Here is an 18,276-nt window from a genome sequence, read left to right on the forward strand (position 1 = left end):
TCTAAATCATAGTCTTAAACTGATGAGCGTCCAGATTCAAGTCATTTTATTTTATTGATTCTTTTAGTTTAAGTCAAACTGTGGTGTACATTTATGGTTATAGTCTTTAGAAGATATAATATAAATGAAGTGCTTCCCTGCCATTTGGGCAGTGATCTGGCTACCTCTTACACTACCTGCTATCGTAAAATTTGTATAATTTTTAAGATTCCAGGGAAAGAAAAAAAATTTTGACTGAAAGTGTGGCAAATAAAAGTGGTTGTATGACTACAATGCTTCTTAACAAATGAAGGTCAAAATTCACTGAAACCAAGTTTTGGGTGGGAAAGATTGGGTATCGAGTGTTTGACATACTTTAGGCTTTCTTACGGAGTCGCATCATACCTCAGCCTCACCTTGATGTTTCCATGTTAAAGTGTAATTATTTTAGTTGTAATGCATTTAATCACATCATATTGTATAAGCATGTTTGAAAAGGTGTATAGGGGTAACATAAAAAACCAAGCTACACCTTAAAGAGACATAATTAGGGCTTTGCTTCTTCAGTTTTTTCCTTTTCTTTGCAATACCTACTTTGATGTTGTCTCCTCTCTATATCTTTGTTCCATTTGAAATAACATGTGCCCCATCTCTAAATATGTTTGTTTTTTTTTTCATCTTTTTATGTAACATATTCATAGTCTCTGTATCTTCCTCATGCATTAAAGGAGCAGAGACCCATTCCCTAGTTTTTGATGGGCTATATAATGTTTTCTTAACTATTGCAGTGTTTGATCACTTAAATGCTTTCTAGTTGCTGCACCAACTAAGGAAACTTGAAAATTCATAGGAAAAAACTTGGAGCATCTCAAAACTACACTAGCTGCATTGTGCCATCACAAATTATTTGCTAAAGAATCTAAATGTGATTTTGGAAAAAATCACGTTCATTACTTGGGTCTTTCTGAGTGCCTAAGAGGATTTTTGGCCTCAACCCACATCTATTCACGTTGATTACTTTGGGTCTTTCTGAGTGCTATACACAGTTCATAAGGGGATACGGGCAGATGGTAGGCCCATTAAGATTCATTTGTATGGACCAAAGCAGCCCAATCCACATTTGATCAATTAAAACAAGCTTTCTCCATCCCACCTGCACTTACTCTACCTGATTTTAATAAGACTTTTATACTTGAATGTGATGCCTTGGGTGATGGCTTAGGAGTCCTTATGCAAGATAGTCAGCCAATTGCCTACTTTTGCAAGACACTCAATGGACAGTCACTTTGCAAGTCCACACATGAAAGAGAGTTGATGGCACTTGTGCATGCAGTCCAAAAATGGAGGGCCTATTTGTTGGGTTGCAAATTTATTATTTGTATGGACCAACAAATTCTGAAACATTTGTTGGAACAGCAAGTCTATACAGATGCTCAACTCAAATGGGCCTACAAGCTTATGGGGTTTGATTATGTGATCGAATGTAAAGCTGGGACTTCCAATAAAGTGGCTGATGCACTACCTTGTATGCATGAACTCCCCCACTTGTTAGTTTCACAGCCCCACTATCTATTATTGGACATTTTCAAGAAGGAAGCCCAAGAGGACTCTAGTATTCAGCTGATTCATTCCAAATGGGCCCAAGACCCAACATCAGTACCTGGATATTTGGTGGAAGGTTCAACTATTTTTTACAAAGGACATGGTCCTCTCTTTTACTTCTGCACACTTGCCTCAACTATTGCAATTATACCACAACTCCCCAAAAGGAGGACGTTTAGGTCTCTTACGGAATCCTGTCATATTGTTTCCGTCTATTATTGGGTGGGATGAAGTTTTCCTTGACTTCATTGTGGGCCTACCAAAATCAAAAGGCTTTTCTATTATCCTAATAGTTGTTGATCATTTATCTAAATATGCTCATTTTATCCCATTGGCTCACCCATACACTGCGGCATCAGTGGCAGCTATATTCATAAGAGAGGTCACATGCCTCCATGGCACACCCATTGGCCACCATGGGTTGTTTAAGTGTGGTATAATTCCACATTCCATGCTTCTATGAGTATGACCCCATTCAGAGCACCCTGTGGTTGTGATCCTTCCCCCATTCTTCCTTATGAGAAAGGTTCCACCTCTGTAGCTGTTGTTGGCAGTGGCACACATCTAACAACAAGAGACAACATTCTTAAAGAGCTGAAGGCATGCTTATTAAGGGCCCATCAGCAGATGAATGCTCAGTATGACAAACACCATTGTCAAGTTGAATACAATGTGGGAGATTTGGTCTAACTAAAGCTCATTCCCTACCGTCAAACCACATTGGCGGGGAAAACCTGGCACAAATTCTCCCCAAGATTCTATGGGTCATTCACTATCACTAAATGGGTAGGGTCAATTGCCTACCGTTTGGACCTTCCCCAACATTGCCGACTTCATCCTGTTTTCTGTGTATCAAAACTCAAAGGCCATGTGGGACCTGCAACTGTCATTATCCCCAGTTTTACCTTGATTAGGATAGCCAACCCTTGCTTTAGCCCCAACAAATATTGGGTTATAGATGGACACAGAAGAACAAGCAGCTGGTTTAGGAAGCCCTAGTTGCCTAGCAAGGACTACCTCCAGAAGATGCTACATGGGAACTGCTATCTCAAATTAGTGTCTGTGTTAGGCAGGAACCCAACAACTTATGCAGCCTGCAGCCCTAGCCGATTCTTTGTTGGAATTTGGGTACGGAAGAGCTGGCCGTTCTGGGTGCTGTGCTGCAACTAATGCTCAGTGCAGCATGGTGATTGGTCGGGTCAGAGACTGTGCTGGTCCTGTCCATGTTGCTAGAGTGCATAGAAACTTACCCTGGGTGGCGTGCCCTTAAATAAATGTCCAGAGAGCCATTGTACCTCCCTTTCGTGGGACACATGTTGTGGCAAATGGTCCTTGGTTGAGCCATTCCTCGATGTGGCTTGCATGTGCCATCATGGGCGGGGGGCCTTAAGCTGTTGTACTGACTTTGGCAGTTGGCACAGAGCTCGCGGGTGCCACGCGCCCCACTACGTCTGGGACATGTCATGTTTCCTCGGTGCTGGCCTGTTGGTCACATACATGAGCTCGAGGGTGACACATCATAGTTCCGCAGCACATACATCCTTTCAATGACATGTTAGACCTCAGCTCGGCCATTTGTCTGTTCTTGGTTTGGCCACATGGCAATCCATGCCAGACTTCGGGTAAGGGCAGCTACAACTCTAATAATGTATTTTACGATGAGAGACCCTTTCACCTTCCCTGTCTTTGTAGTAATTGGTCAAATGGTCGTTTGACATAAATATCTTTGTTTATATAGTTTCTTGCTAGTGATTGTTTCCTAAATTTACTTGGATTTAAAAAAACCAAAAAAAAAGTGAAAATTAGAAAGGGGGTTTGAAGCAAGAGGCCATACTGACATGGTACACTTGACTTATATAGAATGAATTGTTCCAGATCTGAGATGTAAAATAATTTCCGGATAAGGAAATAAACCAGATATTCTGATAATTGGTCCATGACGGTTTTCAGAGAGTATATGCCAAAACAATGTTAAGCATGGATGTCAGACACACTTAAGGTTATGTTTAGTTTGAAACTTTTACAAATCTTGTATAGGTTTCCCTATCTTTTCTTCCTTTTCCTACCTTTCTGTTCAAACCAAACATAGCCTAAGTGAAACTGTGCATGCTGCTACAAGGCCGTATCTATTTTATTTTGTTTATTTTTAAGTGGTTTGCATATTCCATGTGTTTCATTCCTTTCGGAGTGTATACAGCGACTGTGAAGCGCTCTTTTTATATTTTGCGCATATTATATGCACGGGTTCTTTCCTTTGTTTTCTGCTCTTGATCTCTTTGATGGAATAGGTCCAAATTGATGTGGAGGCTTTTGTAAATTCTTTCCGACCTGACATCATGGAGGCTGTGTATGCATGGGCAAAAGGATCCAAATTCTATGAGATAATGGAAATTACACAGGTCTTTGAGGGCAGTCTTATCAGGGCTATCAGGAGATTGGAGGAAGTTCTCCAGCAGCTTATACTGGCAGCAAAATCAATAGGAGAAACCCAGTTAGAATCAAAATTTGAGGAAGCTGTTTCCAAGATCAAGAGAGACATTGTCTTCGCTGCTTCTCTATATTTGTAGGTAATCCAACTCAAGGTTAGTCATAAGCAAATAGGCTGAGGTTTTCATATTTTCAGTATTTATCACATGCTCTATGCCTTCAATCCAACTCATTGGGATAATGATATAAAAAGGAATGTACTTCATGAAAAGCAGTTGAGTCCTGTATATTGCTCATGTTAAATTTTCTTCATTCCTACTAATTCAATGTCCTTCATGTTACAATGGACATTTATGAAGAGGAGGTATTTATGTAATTAAGAAATTTGATGAGGTGAATTGGAGCAATCCTGATTCTCAAAACCCTTGAAAGTTGAAACAATGATTTTTTATCGAAAATTTACCATTTCTATGAGAACATTCTATAATAGAAGAAAATTCAAATATTTTTATGATATTTCAAATTTTCTATCTATTGGTAAAATTTTCAATTTGTTATGTGCAAATATTCAAATAAAATATTGATAAATTTTCATTATTTTGTGAAAATCAATTGGAAACAATTTTGTGACAAAAACTTCCTAAATCCATTATCTGCCTTATATTAAGAATAAATGTATTTGAATTTATCGATCTGACCTTTTAATTATTAACTCTAATTGTGTTTTGGAAATGTAGATCTTAAAATGGTAGGTGACTGATAGGACTGGGGACATCCAGAGGAAACACAGAGAACATGCTAATTTTTCTCTTGGAAGTTGTCACCTAATAGAAATTTGAGGGTGCTTTTGGATGTTTTGTCCCAGCCATATGGGGTGGACTAATAAATATTGTTTTGCCATTTTTCTGTATTCAATTGCTGAGATTATTATTGGGCATTCCTCTCAATATGGAGTTGCGGGATCAAACCTGTATAACTGCAGTCAGTGGACCTCACGTGCACATTGCTCTGCCTCCACCCCTTGGACCCCTGTAAATGTGTATATGTATTACCAAAATAGGAAGAAAAAAAATAATTTTTTTAATAGTTCACTATGGGTTTTTTTTTTTTTTATCTACCCCTGGACTTTTCAATTTGTAATAAATTACTTCAGTGGTGCTTTTCTATGAATATGACTAAATCACCTAGTCTACTTTTCTTTGCGCAACAAGCCCCTTCCAAACTATACTATTTACTTTTCATCTCAACACAATTATTTTTTCTGTTTACTACCAATTTGACATTGTATGATTGTATAATTAAATACTCATTGGCCATGCACGCTTGTGAAGTTGTCAATCTCTTTATCCTCTCCTCTGTTTTTCCCTTTGAAAGATGATGTTGAGTTGCCCCTCAGTTTACTATCCGTGAGTGGAAAACATTACACATTATCACTTGGAAAATGATGCAATGATCAGATTCCTTGGGCATTTAACTTAAGAAGGGGAGCGCAATATTGTTTATCATTCTTACGTAGTCCCTTTTAGTGATGAAGGTAGGGATGTCTTCGTCAATGGATGAGATGGCATAGACGACTCTGTGCTTGAAACTCTTGCTTACAGCCATCACGGGTGCAAGTTGGGTACCCGGTTGAAGACAACCCAAGCCAACTCAAGTTTCTTCTAGGACTACGACTGGATTGGATTGAACTTGGATAGTTGGGTAGAGATGTATCCAGAATTGATCTCATAAAGAATCAATTTGATTTTTAAAACCTATACCAAGGTTCGAAATATTGGAAATAGGTGTACTGAAAATGTAGTTTTAAGAGACATCAAGATATCTTTTGGGTATCGTATGGATATGGATGAAAATTCATGATACATATAAAAATACATCAATAAAACTAAACACAACTTTTAAATATTATACACGTAAAAATGACATGCTTTAATGGACTCTATTAAATCTCCAATCAACTAAAATCTCAACAAGTGAAATGATCAAGTACAACTGTTACATATTTAAGTAGGGCGATACGCCAGTAGGGTGTATCAACCTGTATCTGTACTGTTGTTTTTTTTTTTTTTTTTTTTTTAGTTTTTTTGAATCTGGTTCAGAGGGACCAGTTTAAGGCTGGTCTACCCCCTGGACTACTCGCCAACCCGAAACACCCCTTGTAGGGGTGTATCGGAAAAGCCCCGATACGTATTGAAAACTTGAACCTTGGGGATAGCATTGTATTTCTTGCATTATAGTTGTTGGGATCCATGTGATGCATGGGTTTTATTAAATGAAATTGATGCAAGAGGCTTTTGGCATTTTCCTTTGGGCCAATCCAAGATTTCAACCATTACTTTGATGGATTATTCATCTATTTATGATGATTTTTATTAATCCATTTTAAAACTAAATTTAAGATTTTATACTTTTTGTCCTAAATATTTTATAAATTTGAAATATTTCATTTTTATTAAATCTTACTAGTGTGGTCTTGTATGATGCACAGGAAAATCCTATATCAATAAGTAATATTGTGATTGAAGGAAACTATAGAAAAGTTAATAAAAAGAAGAAACTAAAATTTTTCAGTTAACAAAAAAATAATAGAAGAAATTATCAGAAAAAATGAAAACAAAAAATTAATTATGTTAATTAATTTTTTGTGTACATTATATGTTAATAAAATACATTCATTTTGTGTAAAATAGTAACATTTTGTCTTACTTTTGTAGTTTTTTTTTTCTTTTAACACATCCAGTATGATCATCATATAGATATTTATTTATTTTCGTATATTAATTTATTTTTTTGGCAGAGTAATTTATAAATTTCATTTAAATATTACTTATAAATTATAATACATCTTTTAATATATTAATAGTTCTACTTGCTATCTTACTATTAGTTAGTTTGTAGCTATTTTAACTCAAATTATCTAGGGCACGTGATCTGGAAACTCATGCCACAAATAGTGAACCTACATTGCTACAAACTATTAAATACTAAACACCCATCACCAAAAATTCTTCCTATCATAACAAAAGAGCACAATGTAGTTTAAAGTGCTTGAAGAACACAACCAATGATGGTTGAGACTTTGATAATAAGCTGGTCAGCCAAGGTAGTGGCTCCTTGAACTCAGGTGTAGGGTGGCGGTGCTAATGGTCTAGGTCTTGAAGTTGAGAGAAAGAATGGTGAAGAGAGGGATTAAGAAGATTGTGAAAAGGATGAGTGAGAATCCCCCTTCATCGAGGAAGGGCTCTCTATTTATAGGCCAAAGCAAATTCTCATATGCTTGAGAACTTTCTAACTCAATTATGCCCATATCCCCAGGCTGATTTGGCAGGAACACATAAGGTCATAGAGTAGGGACCAACTATCGATGTCTATGGGTAGTTATTGACATATTGTCTAGGGGATGTTATGTAGTGTGGATGAGAAATTAGTGGTCCACACCACACCATAGTCTGTAGTTCTTATTTGTCAATAGATTGTGTGGACCAAACCAATCCACACCCACGGTGGTGTTTTGTAGGTGTGGTGTGGAACTTTTTTATTCCATGTATCTCATATACATTTTATGAGAGATTTACACAGTCGATCATAAATATCTAATATTTTCATTTTATATGGTAAATAAATTGAAAAAAAAGGCATCAATATATAGACAATAATTGCATTTTTAAATAATTAAAAATATTATTTTATTAATAAAAATATTAAAATTTTAATATTTAAATAATAAACAAAGAGTTGAGAATGAGAATCGTTGGACTTGTGCTAGGATTAACATTAAAGTTTATTATTTTATTGAAAAAATATTAAACAATTAAAATTATTAAAAGACTAAATAAAATGAAAGTAATTGGACCAATGTAATGCAAGTGCGTTACACTAAAACCTTCCCACAAACTCTCCACACCATAATGTGGACCATCCACGAGAAAATAGTGTGGATGATAAATTGGGGTGCGATCCGTCCCTGCCCACACTATTTTGTGGATGGGGATCATCCACACATAGCAGAACGTCATATCTTCTCGTGGACAGGACCAAAACGGTCCCATCCACGATATATACACTCTACCAAATGTCACCTAAATGAGATTCAAAGTCTTTAACTACATATCACCCTACAATCACCGAAAACAGATAATTTTAACAATGAAAATGATGAAGGAAGATTTGGCCCGACCTCTCTATTATGTGACACGTGGCAGAAACAACAGCTCGGCAAAAGGGGCCAAGCCTAGGCGGGAGCAAGGGTACACACTTCGCCGAACTGACCCACCTTGTGATAGCTCGGGATACACTTCGCCGAACTGACCCTGTAACAGCTCGGGATACACTTCGCCGAATTGACCCACCTTGTAACAACTCGGGACACACGTTGCCGAACTGACCCTTGTAACAGCTCGGGATACACTTCGCCGAACTGACCCACCTTGTGACAGCTCGGGATACACTTCGCCGAACTGCCACTCTGTAACAGCTCGGGATACAGTTCGCCGATATGACCCACCTTGTAACAGTTCGGGATACACCTCGCCAAACTGACCTGTAGATACCTACGAGCTCAAGAACGCCTCGCTTAGCACTTCGCATCACTTGGCACCGAAACCAAACAAGTCGTACCACGCCTGACACTAAGGAAGTTCGTGCCCAAGGGCGCTGCGCCTGACTGACTTGGGATCTGACGTTTGGCGGTAGCACCCTAAGCGGCCACCTGCCACCGCCACTGACACCGCCATCTTTAGTTAGATGACGGTTAGGCAGTGACGGTTCTGTCTCAGCAGAAAGGACGACGGCCGAATTGACAAGCACAAGGGTAATCATACTTGACCTGACAAGGGCCCCAGGACGAGTGCACGAAGTGACTATAAGAGCCACCTGCCCCCCGACAACGGAGGTATGCAAACTTTGCACTATCTGGTATCACCTTGCTTTTGAAGGATTCTAATTTGAGCTTCGGAGCCTCTACATCGGGTTCCCCCCGGAGCTTCTCCATCTCCTCCGTTTCAGGTTCCCTGCTACCCCGTTCGGATGCAAGGCAGCAGACAGCTAAGACCGGCCGAATCGCGCTCCATCAATTGGCGTCGTCTGTGGGAACGCTCCAAAAAGCCTCCCTCCAAACTTCGATAACCCATTTTCTTCAAAAAATCCAACACTCATGGCCTCCTCCAGCAACATCGGACGTGGCACGGAGACAAACGCCACCGGGGAGCAACTTCAAGTCCCAGTAGTGTGCGTTGGACAGTTCACCATCCCCCTTTCGGCGGTTGGGATCCCCATCCTGAACGCGCCACAAGCAGTGGCACCCGTAAACCTCCTACCACAAGCATCCCCTTTCCTCCCCCCATTGAGACAACCTTCACTGAACCAACTGTCGTCCCCCTGGTAGCTAGCCAAAACCGATTGGAGGACCATATGCAGTGCATGCGGGCAATGCAAGCCCAAATGCAACAGTTCCAACAACACCAGCTTCACCAGCACCAAGTGCTGCACAACATCTCCCAGTATCACTATCAACATCAGTTCCACCAACTGCCACTAAACCAACCACTACTTCTGCCTCGCCACCCCGCTCTGAGGCCGGTCAAGGCCTCCCCACAGGATGGGTGCCCCCGCCAGGCGAAGGCCTCCCGGCCCCAGAACCACCCCAATAGCCAGGCCTTGTCCCCAGGCCGAAGAGAGAAAAGTGTCATCCCTGCCTCGCAACCCGCAGGCGGGTCGGGAACCTCGCCCATGAGGTCGGCACCCTGACGCTCCAAGCCCGAGCTCCCGCTCACCAAAAATCGATTCAACGCCCTAGCGGCAGACTACCAGCATTCCGGGCCCATCGAGCTCGGTAACACGGAGGCCAGCAGCGCCAGCACAAGGCCCGCTCAACGGCGAAGGCGTCGGCAAAGTCGCCAAACCGCCACCCGCGCCTTGTCGGAATTCAGAGGCAAAGACACGAGCTCGGACGAGGTAGGGGCTGCCCCGGTTCTCTCGGTTCCTTACCCCCTCGCATCGGAACTCCTGGCGGTCCCCTTACCCAGAGACTTCAAACTCCCACCTCTGGACAAGTACGACGGGTCCTTCGACCCCAACGACCACGTTGACGCCTTTCAGTTCCAAATGCACCTCGCCAGGGCCAGCGAATCGTGCATGTGTGTGGCCTTTACCACCACCCTCTGGGGGGTAGCCCGCACTTGGTACAGGAACCTGGCCCCCGGGTCGATAAAGTACTGGGCCTAGTTCGTGCAGATCTTCACCGCACACTTCGTCACCAGCCAACGGTGCCCCAGAACAAAGGAAAGCATCTTCGGAGTAGTCCAAAGAGAAGGAGAATCAATTCGGGGCTACATCAAGCGGTTCAATGAAGCATGCTTGCAGATACCGTGGTTGGACCCCGCAGTGTAGCTCGCGGTGGCCAAAAGAGGGGTGACGCACAAAGAATTCAAATGGCACATGGTGGCCAATCAGCCCGCAACCGTGGCCGAATTCCTCAAACTCGCGGATAAGTTCATGATGACAGAGGAAGAAATCAACCAACGAACCGAAGGCGGGAACGAGAAAAGGAAGAGAGAAGGCGAGCTCTCCAACCCGGTGAATTGAAAAAACCCGACCCGGGAGCCGAAGCCGAACCAGTCATTCCGGCCCCCCCTAGCAGTTCGGACGGACTACACGCCGTTAAACACGAGGCGGACAGAGATCTTAATGACGATCAAAGATGCTCTGTACGTTAAGTGGCCACCTCGCCTAAAGGGAAATCCAAACGAGAGAAACAAGAGTTTGTATTGTAGTTTCCATAGAGACCATGGTCATAGCACCGAACAGTGTAATAACCTCTGAGACGAGATAAAGGAGCTCATCCGTCGTGGATACTTGAGAAACTTTGTACAGCACAACAATAACAATAAAGCAAGTCGGCAAGGGGAGCATGAAAAGGATGCCCCCGAGTCTAGCAATAGACCTGTCGAACCGTTGCAGAAGCAGCCTCCGGAAGAGAGGCCAGTTCGGGGAACCATCCATGTAATGGTGGGAGGTTCAGTGGTAGCGGGGTGTACCTCGGCAGCAGCCCGAACTTCAGTTCGCGAAGCGGTCCTCGAAGAACGGAACCCCCCAAAGAGACCAAAGACCGAAGAACCAATCTTTTTCACGGAGGACGACGCGCGAGGAGTCCACTATCCCCATGATGACGCGCTTGTCATTAAACTAAGGATCAGCGACTTTGAGGTCAGGCGCGTACTCATAGATTCGGGCAGCTCAGCGGACATCCTCTTCAAATCAGCATTTGACCAGTTGCAGTTATAGAGGAGCGAACTGAAGCCCGCGAACACTCCCCTGGTAGGTTTCAGCGGAGAGGAAGTCAGGCCCCTCGGAAAAGTAACTGTCCCTGTGGAAGTCGGCACATGGCCTTGTGCGGTCAGACTCAACCATGATTTCCTGGTAGTCGCGACCCCTCCCCATACAATGACATAATAGGGCGGCCAATCACGCATATCCTACAGGCGGCGGTCTCCACCTACTATTTGGCCATGAAGTTCCCTATGGACTTCGGTATAGGGGTAGCGCGGGGCGACCAGCTCGAGTCCCGCAAGTGCTACGTTGCCGCCCTGAAGGGAAAAACCAAGGGGACTGACGACCTCGAACTGGAGCGGCCTGCGGAGCAAGGTGAGGAGCTAGCTTCGCCCACGGAGGAAACAATTGCAATCCCGACTTCAGCTACGGACCCAGCTCGCACACTAAGCATCGGAGCTTCCATCGAGGATCCCCTACGAGCCGAACTGGTGAGTTTTTTACTTCAAAATTTAGATATTTTTGCCTGGTCCGCGGCTGACATGCACGGCATTAGCCCCGGACTGATAACTCACAAACTTAATACTGACCCTGTAGTCAGACCCGTTAGACAGAAGAAACGCAACTTAGCCCAGAACGCTGGAGAGCGGTCAGCGAGGAGGTCGAGAAGCTCCTCACAGCAAACTTCATAAAGGAAATACATTACCTGAGCTGGGTGGCCAACCCGGTGTTAGTAAAAAAGACAAGCGACAAGTGGCGCATGTGCGTCGACTATACCGACCTGAACCGAGCTTGCCCGAAAAATTGCTTCCCCCTCCCCAGAATTGACCGCCTAGTGGACGCGACCTCGGGAAACGAGTTGCTAAGCTTTCTGGACGCCTACTCGGGCTACAACCAAGTTAGGATGGACCCATCCGATGAGGAAAAAAACAGCTTCATAACCGAGTTCGGCCTGTATTGCTACAAAGTCATGCCCTTCGGACTAAAAAATGCCGGGGCGACTTTCCAAAGATTTGTAAATAAGCTATTTTGGCCCCTGATTGGTATGAAGATAGAGTGCTATGTTGACGACATGGTCGTCATGACTCAGTTTTCACAAGAATTAATACAAGACTTAGACTCTATTTTCCAAATCCTGCGTCAATTTAGCATGAAGTTGAACCCCAACAAGTGTGTCTTCGGCGTCACCTCGGGCAAGTTCCTAGGCTACATTGTCAATCGGCGCGGTATTGAGGCCAACCCGGACAAAATAAAAGCCATTCTAGATATGAAACCACCTCGAAAAGTAAAAGAGGTTCAGAGGCTAAACGGACGCATAGCCGCTTTAAGCCGCTTCTTGTCTAGGTCAGCAGAGCGCTGCCTACCCTTCTTCAAGGCAGTCAAAGGCAAAGGGTTCGAGTGGACCCAGGACTAAGTAGCAGCCAATGTGGCATCTCTCCTGGTCAGGCGAAGCGCGAACTGGGATGAGGAGCCCTGGATCCTTCACGTGGACGGCTCCTCGAACCGGCAAGGCAGCGGAGCTGGAATAGTCTTGTGCGGCTCGGGCGGCACAAAATTAGAATACGCACTACGCTTTGAGTTCGCGGCATCCAACAACGAGGCAGAGTACGAAGCGCTGATCGTCGGGCTGGACCTAGCGCGAAAGGTAAAGGCAAAACACTTGGTCATTTGCAGCGATTCTCAGCTCGTGGTAAACCAAGTTACCGGCGAATACGAAGCACGCGATCTCTCCATGATCGCATATTTGGCCAAAGTAAAAGAAGCCCTGCTCAACTTCTGATCACACATCATCAGGCAAATCCCGAGGTCAAAAAACGCTGGGGCCGACGCCCTGTCCCGGTTAGCCAGTACGAGTCACAACAATATGAGAACTGTGTACATAGAGGACTTACGTCGGCCTAGTATTCTCGGGGGGACAGAGGAGGTCGCTCCCGTCTTAGAAGCAGAGCCGAGCTGGATCGATCCACTCGCGAGCTTCCTGATAGACGGAACCCTCCCTGCAGAACGCAATGCGGCCAAGAGGGTGCAGCGCCAGGCGGCCAAATATGTCATAATAGACGAACGGTTATACCGACGGTCGTACACGCTCCCCTATTTGCGTTGCCTGCGACCTACCGAAGCCGAGTTCGTACTCCGTGACACTCATGAAGGCCTGTGCAGCGGACACTTGGGGGGCAGAGCACTCGCCCAAAAGGCACTTCGACAAGGATACTACTGGCCAACGATAATGGCAGAAGCTGTCGAGCTCGTCAGAAAATGCGACAAGTGTCAGAAGCACGCTAACATCCACCATCAACCCGCCTCCGACCTCAAATACCTCGCCAGCCCGTGGCCCTTTGCACAATGGGGCATCGACCTCGTAGGGCCATTTCCACCAGCACCATGCGGAAGAAAATTCTTAGTTGTGGCATTAGATTACTTTACGAAGTGGATAGAAGCTGAACCTCTGGCAACTGTTACGACTCGAAACATACAGAACTTCTTCTGGAAGAACATAGTATGTTGGTTCGGGTTACCTCGGGTACTAATCTCCGGCAATGGCAAATAGTTCGAGGATATCAAGTTCCAAGATTGGTGCCAGAACATAGGGATTCGGCAAAATTTCACGTCAGTCGCGCACCCGCAGGCAAACGGTCAGACGAAAATAATGAACATAGCCATCTTGCGCGGACTGAAAGCACGTCTGGATCGAGCTAAGGGATTGTGGGCCGAAGAGCTACCAAGTGTCTTATGGGCTCACCGAACTACTGAAAAAACAGCCACGGGAGAAACCCCCTTCAACCTCACCTATGGCACTGAAGCAGTGATCCCGGCGGAAATCAAAATACCAACGCTGCGATTAGAAACATACGTTGATCGGACGAACGGAGACGAGCTACGTACCAACCTCGACCTACTGGACGAGGTAAGGGACCTCGCGCACATCCGAACAACAGCATACCAGCAGTAGGTAGCTCGCTACTACAATAGCAGAGTTAAGCAACGAAGCTTCCGAGTCGGCGACATGGTCCTTCGTAAGATTTTGGTGCCTGAACCCGGCATGGGCAAGCTTGGACCTAATTGGGAAGGGCCCTATAAAGTAAAAAGAGCGCTCGGGGGCACATACGAACTCGAAACTTTGGAAGGCAAACGAGTACCTCGAACGTGGAACATCGTGAACTTGAGGCGATACTACCTATAAACCACCTAGCGAAGTGGACGAAATCAGGCCCTATGTGCCACAAGGCAAGCCGAGGAACTTCGGCGTAGACAACACATTATCAGCTCGGCAAAAAATCAGTTCGTGGTATAAAAGACCGCGGAAATTTAATAACCCGGCAAAGAAACTGTTCGGGGAAGACGAGCAAGGGGAAAAAGACACTTCATTGCAAGAAACATTACATTGAAAAAAAAATTACATGCCCGGAGCCACTTCTTCGCCATCGGAAGGCACTTCAACAACACCCGAAGGCCCTGCCTCTCCTTCAGAGTCCGGCTCGCCATCGGCAGCATTGGCCATCTCCTGAGTTATACGCGAAGTGGTTATGGCACTTACATCGAGGTCAGGGTACGTATTCCGGATCATCCACCGGCTCAACTTGAACCCCCTTCTGTAAGAGTCCACCATCAGATCGTCAAAACGCGGAGAGGTAGTGTACTCTTCAACTGCCTTCTTCTTGGCGTCTTCAATGCCTTGGGAAAAAATCTGTGTTCTCTCCCTGATGTCCTCCTAAAGATATTCGACTTGATGCTGCAAATCCAACTTCAAGTCCGCCATATGCTTGACAACTACCCCCATGGCCTCGGCGTCACGCTGAGACCTCGCCTGTCTAGCCATCGCGACGCGAGCAGCCTCTTCAGCAGCATAAGCATCCGCCTCAGCAGCCCGGGTATTTGCCTCTGCAGCACGGAAGGCTTCTTCAGCAGCATGAGCGGCAGCCTCAGCAGCTCGCGCCTGTCGCGAGCTCCTCTCCACTTGGGCCGCCAAGGCATGAATTGAAGAATTCACCTACCAAAAGAAACAAGTGAGCAAATGACAACAGAAGCCACATAATAAAAAATGAAGACAGAATCTAACTTACCACCATGGCATGTGTTATGGCACGGCAAGCGACCTGATTCAAGGGAAGATCGGTCCACGCCGCAACCTCCTCAGGGAAAGTAGCGTCCCTACTCTTCTGAAGAGCGTAGTTCAGCGTCAACACGCTCCTAAACTCCCCTTGAGCTCCCGAGCCTGGGGGCCCAGCCCGCGTATGAGCAGACCCGGAGTGAGCAGGAGCACTTGAGTACGCAGGAGCGCCCGTATGAGTGGTCTCAGCGTAAGGCGCCCCGGCAGTTTCGTGCACCGGTGGAGTCACTTCGGCCTCCCTGGGTAGGTCCTCCAGCGTATGGTCTGGAACTTGGGGCTCCTCATCCAGGAGCAGTTCGGTACGAGTTCGTTTGGCGACCCGCTTCCTCCTCTTCATACCTTGAAGCAAGCACCCCCCACGAGTTCTCTCCACATCCATCACACCTGCAGAAACGAGTTCGACATCAGAAAAAATGAAAGAACAACAAACAAGAAACCGCATAACTAGAAACCTACCCGAACTCAGGTCGGCTGCAATAAGCTTGGCCTCCGTTAAGTAGTGGTGGCACTTTAAGCCTTGCCGTGCCCATTGTCGGAGACCCTTCACCGTCTCTTTATCAAGAGTTACGCCCAAATCGAGAGCGGCCTCACCCCACCCGGTCTGAAAGGGACATCCTTGTGCACTTCGCACGCCAAAGTAGTCCCGCTTCCAAGCCGGGACCTTATTAGGAAGATCGTGCAAAAGCTTGAAACCCTGGCGAGGAGAAAGGTAATACGCTCGTCTCCCCCCAGAAAGAGAACCCGCCTGTCTCTTGAGCATCAAGATAGAGGAGAATATCTCTAAGTCTAAGGGAAAGTTCTGCTCGCAAAAAAGGGAAATTGTCCCCACCAGGTTCCGAATAGAGTTCGGATGAAGCTGGCCAATGGTGACACCGAAGTGGTTTATGACTTCGACGAGAAGGGGATGGAAAGGAAGTCACAACCCTGCAGCGAGCAGCTCTCGAAAAATCACGATCTCGTATGGACCATATTCCCAAGGAAAGCTACCCGAAGGAATAAAATATGTGTACCCCTCAGGAAGATTGTAAGATAGAAGTATGGATTGAAGCCCCTCAGGCGTCATGGTAGAAGGACCAAACCTATCTAGCATCCAACCTCGGCGGGAGGTAGACACCAAACTGCCCGAAGTGACTCGGCCCACTAGTTCATAGTCCTCAAGCTCCACCTCAGGATCACTGAGGCAGTCTGGAGACATGGCTCGGTTGGTGGAACCTACGTCGGCCCTACTCGAAGAATCGTCTGAGCTATCAAAGCTAGACATTGGGGAAAAGACGAATTCAAGAAAGTACTCACCAGAAAGTTTGAAGAAAAAGCTAAAGAATCGTGAAGACTGTATAACCAGCCCTGACGCGAGCTGGAAAAGACTTGGACGCGAGCTGAAAGGTTGGACGCGAACTCAGTAGACACCGCAGAAGTGACAAAACAACTGGGGTCCCCCACTATTTATAGCTACAGTAACCAAGAATCGATCGTGCAGATCGAAGATGATCCGACGGCCCACGTTCCTACTGACCGCACGACCCCTAAGGTCGAGACGTGATTGGCGCACGTCTTTTCGCAAAAAGCGAAACGTCAGCGCACGTCTTTTTGAAACTGACGTCGCTTCGACACGCGTCTTTCTGAAACTGACGCGCCGCACGTCTCCCTGACAGTCGCCTTTTTGAAATGACCCGCTGTCACGTCCTAGTGGCGCAAATTGGTTTGAAATTTAAAACGCGCGCTGTCACAACCACCAGCATTCTTAAGCACATTTCCAGCCTTCTCAGAAACCGAAAGAACCCTAGCAAAAGCGTCTCGTGCAGTGAAGGTTCGAAGGACGGGACAAATCCACCTGCTACCTCGCGAAAACTCCCCGCACCATGGCAAGACCCCCGGCGCAAGGAGTGGGGGGCAATTGATGAAGGAAGATTTGGCCCGACCTCTCTATTATGTGACACGTGGCAGAAACAACAGCTCGGCAAAAGGGGCCAAGCCTAGGCGGGAACAAGGGGACACACTTCGCCAAACTGACCCACCTTGTGACAGCTCAGGATAGAATTCGCCGAACTGACCCTGTAACAACTCGGGATACACTTCGCCGAACTGACCCACCTTGTAACAGCTCGGGACACACGTTGCCAAACTAACCCTTGTAACAGCTCGGGATACACTTCGCCAAACTGACCCACCTTGTGATTGCTCGGGATACACTTCGCCGAACTGCCACTCTGTAACAGCTCAAGATACACTTCGCCGAACTGACCCACCTTGTAACAGTTCGGGATACACCTCGCCAAACTGACCTGTAGATGCCTCAGAGCTCAAGACCGCCTCGCTCAGCACTTTGCATCACTTGGCACCGAAACCAAACAAGTCGTACCACGCCTGACACTAAGGAAGTTCGTGCCCAAGGGCGCCGCGCCTGACTGACTTGGGATCTGACGTTTGGCGGTAGCACCCTAAACGGCCACCTGCCACCGCCACTGACACCGCCATCTCAAGTTAGATGACGGCTAGGCAGTGACGGTTCTGTTTTAGCAGAAAGGACGACGGCCGAATCGACAAGCACAAGGGTAATCATACTTGACCTGACAAGGGCCCCGGGACGAGTGCACGAAGTGACTATAAGAGCCACCTGCCCCCCGACAACAGAGGTATGCAAACTTTGCGCTATTTGGTATTACCTTGCTTTTGAAGGATTCTAATTTGAGCTTCAGAGCCTCTACACCGGGTTCCCCCCCGGAGCTTCTCCATCTCCTCCGTTTCAGGTTCCCTGCTACCCCGTTCAGAAGCAAGGCAGCGGACAGCTAAGACCGGCCGGATCGCACTCCATCAAAAAATGTATAACGAAAGGGTACTATTTGTCAATTTGGGTGACAATGTTTCTTAGTCATGAAATCTAGGGATCAAGGTAC

The 18,276-nt window shown here is 45.9% G+C and overlaps 1 protein-coding gene across 3 annotated transcripts in view; it reads left to right on the forward strand.

Moving 5' to 3' along the window:
* The window catches only part of MTR4 (RNA helicase, ATP-dependent, SK12/DOB1 protein), a 46,014-nt gene extending 40,799 nt beyond the window's left edge, over nt 1–5,215 (forward strand). Inside the window, exons 14-15 of one of the 3 annotated variants that reach the window (XM_088985487.1) lie at nt 3,870–4,163; nt 4,746–5,215. In XM_088985487.1, coding sequence (XP_088841613.1) covers nt 3,870–4,148 — 279 coding nt within the window. In that variant the 3' untranslated portion in view covers nt 4,149–4,163; nt 4,746–5,215. The remainder of the gene's footprint in view (nt 1–3,869; nt 4,164–4,745) is intronic. The other 2 variants (XM_088985488.1, XM_088985486.1) reach the window with 2 other exon arrangements.
* Nucleotides 5,216–18,276: the final 13,061 nt, after the last annotated feature.

This window comes from Nelumbo lutea, chromosome 4 (genome assembly GCF_056320005.1).
Source record: "Nelumbo lutea isolate HS-2025 chromosome 4, American lotus-T2T, whole genome shotgun sequence".
In the NCBI taxonomy this organism is placed as follows: domain Eukaryota; kingdom Viridiplantae; phylum Streptophyta; class Magnoliopsida; order Proteales; family Nelumbonaceae; genus Nelumbo; species Nelumbo lutea.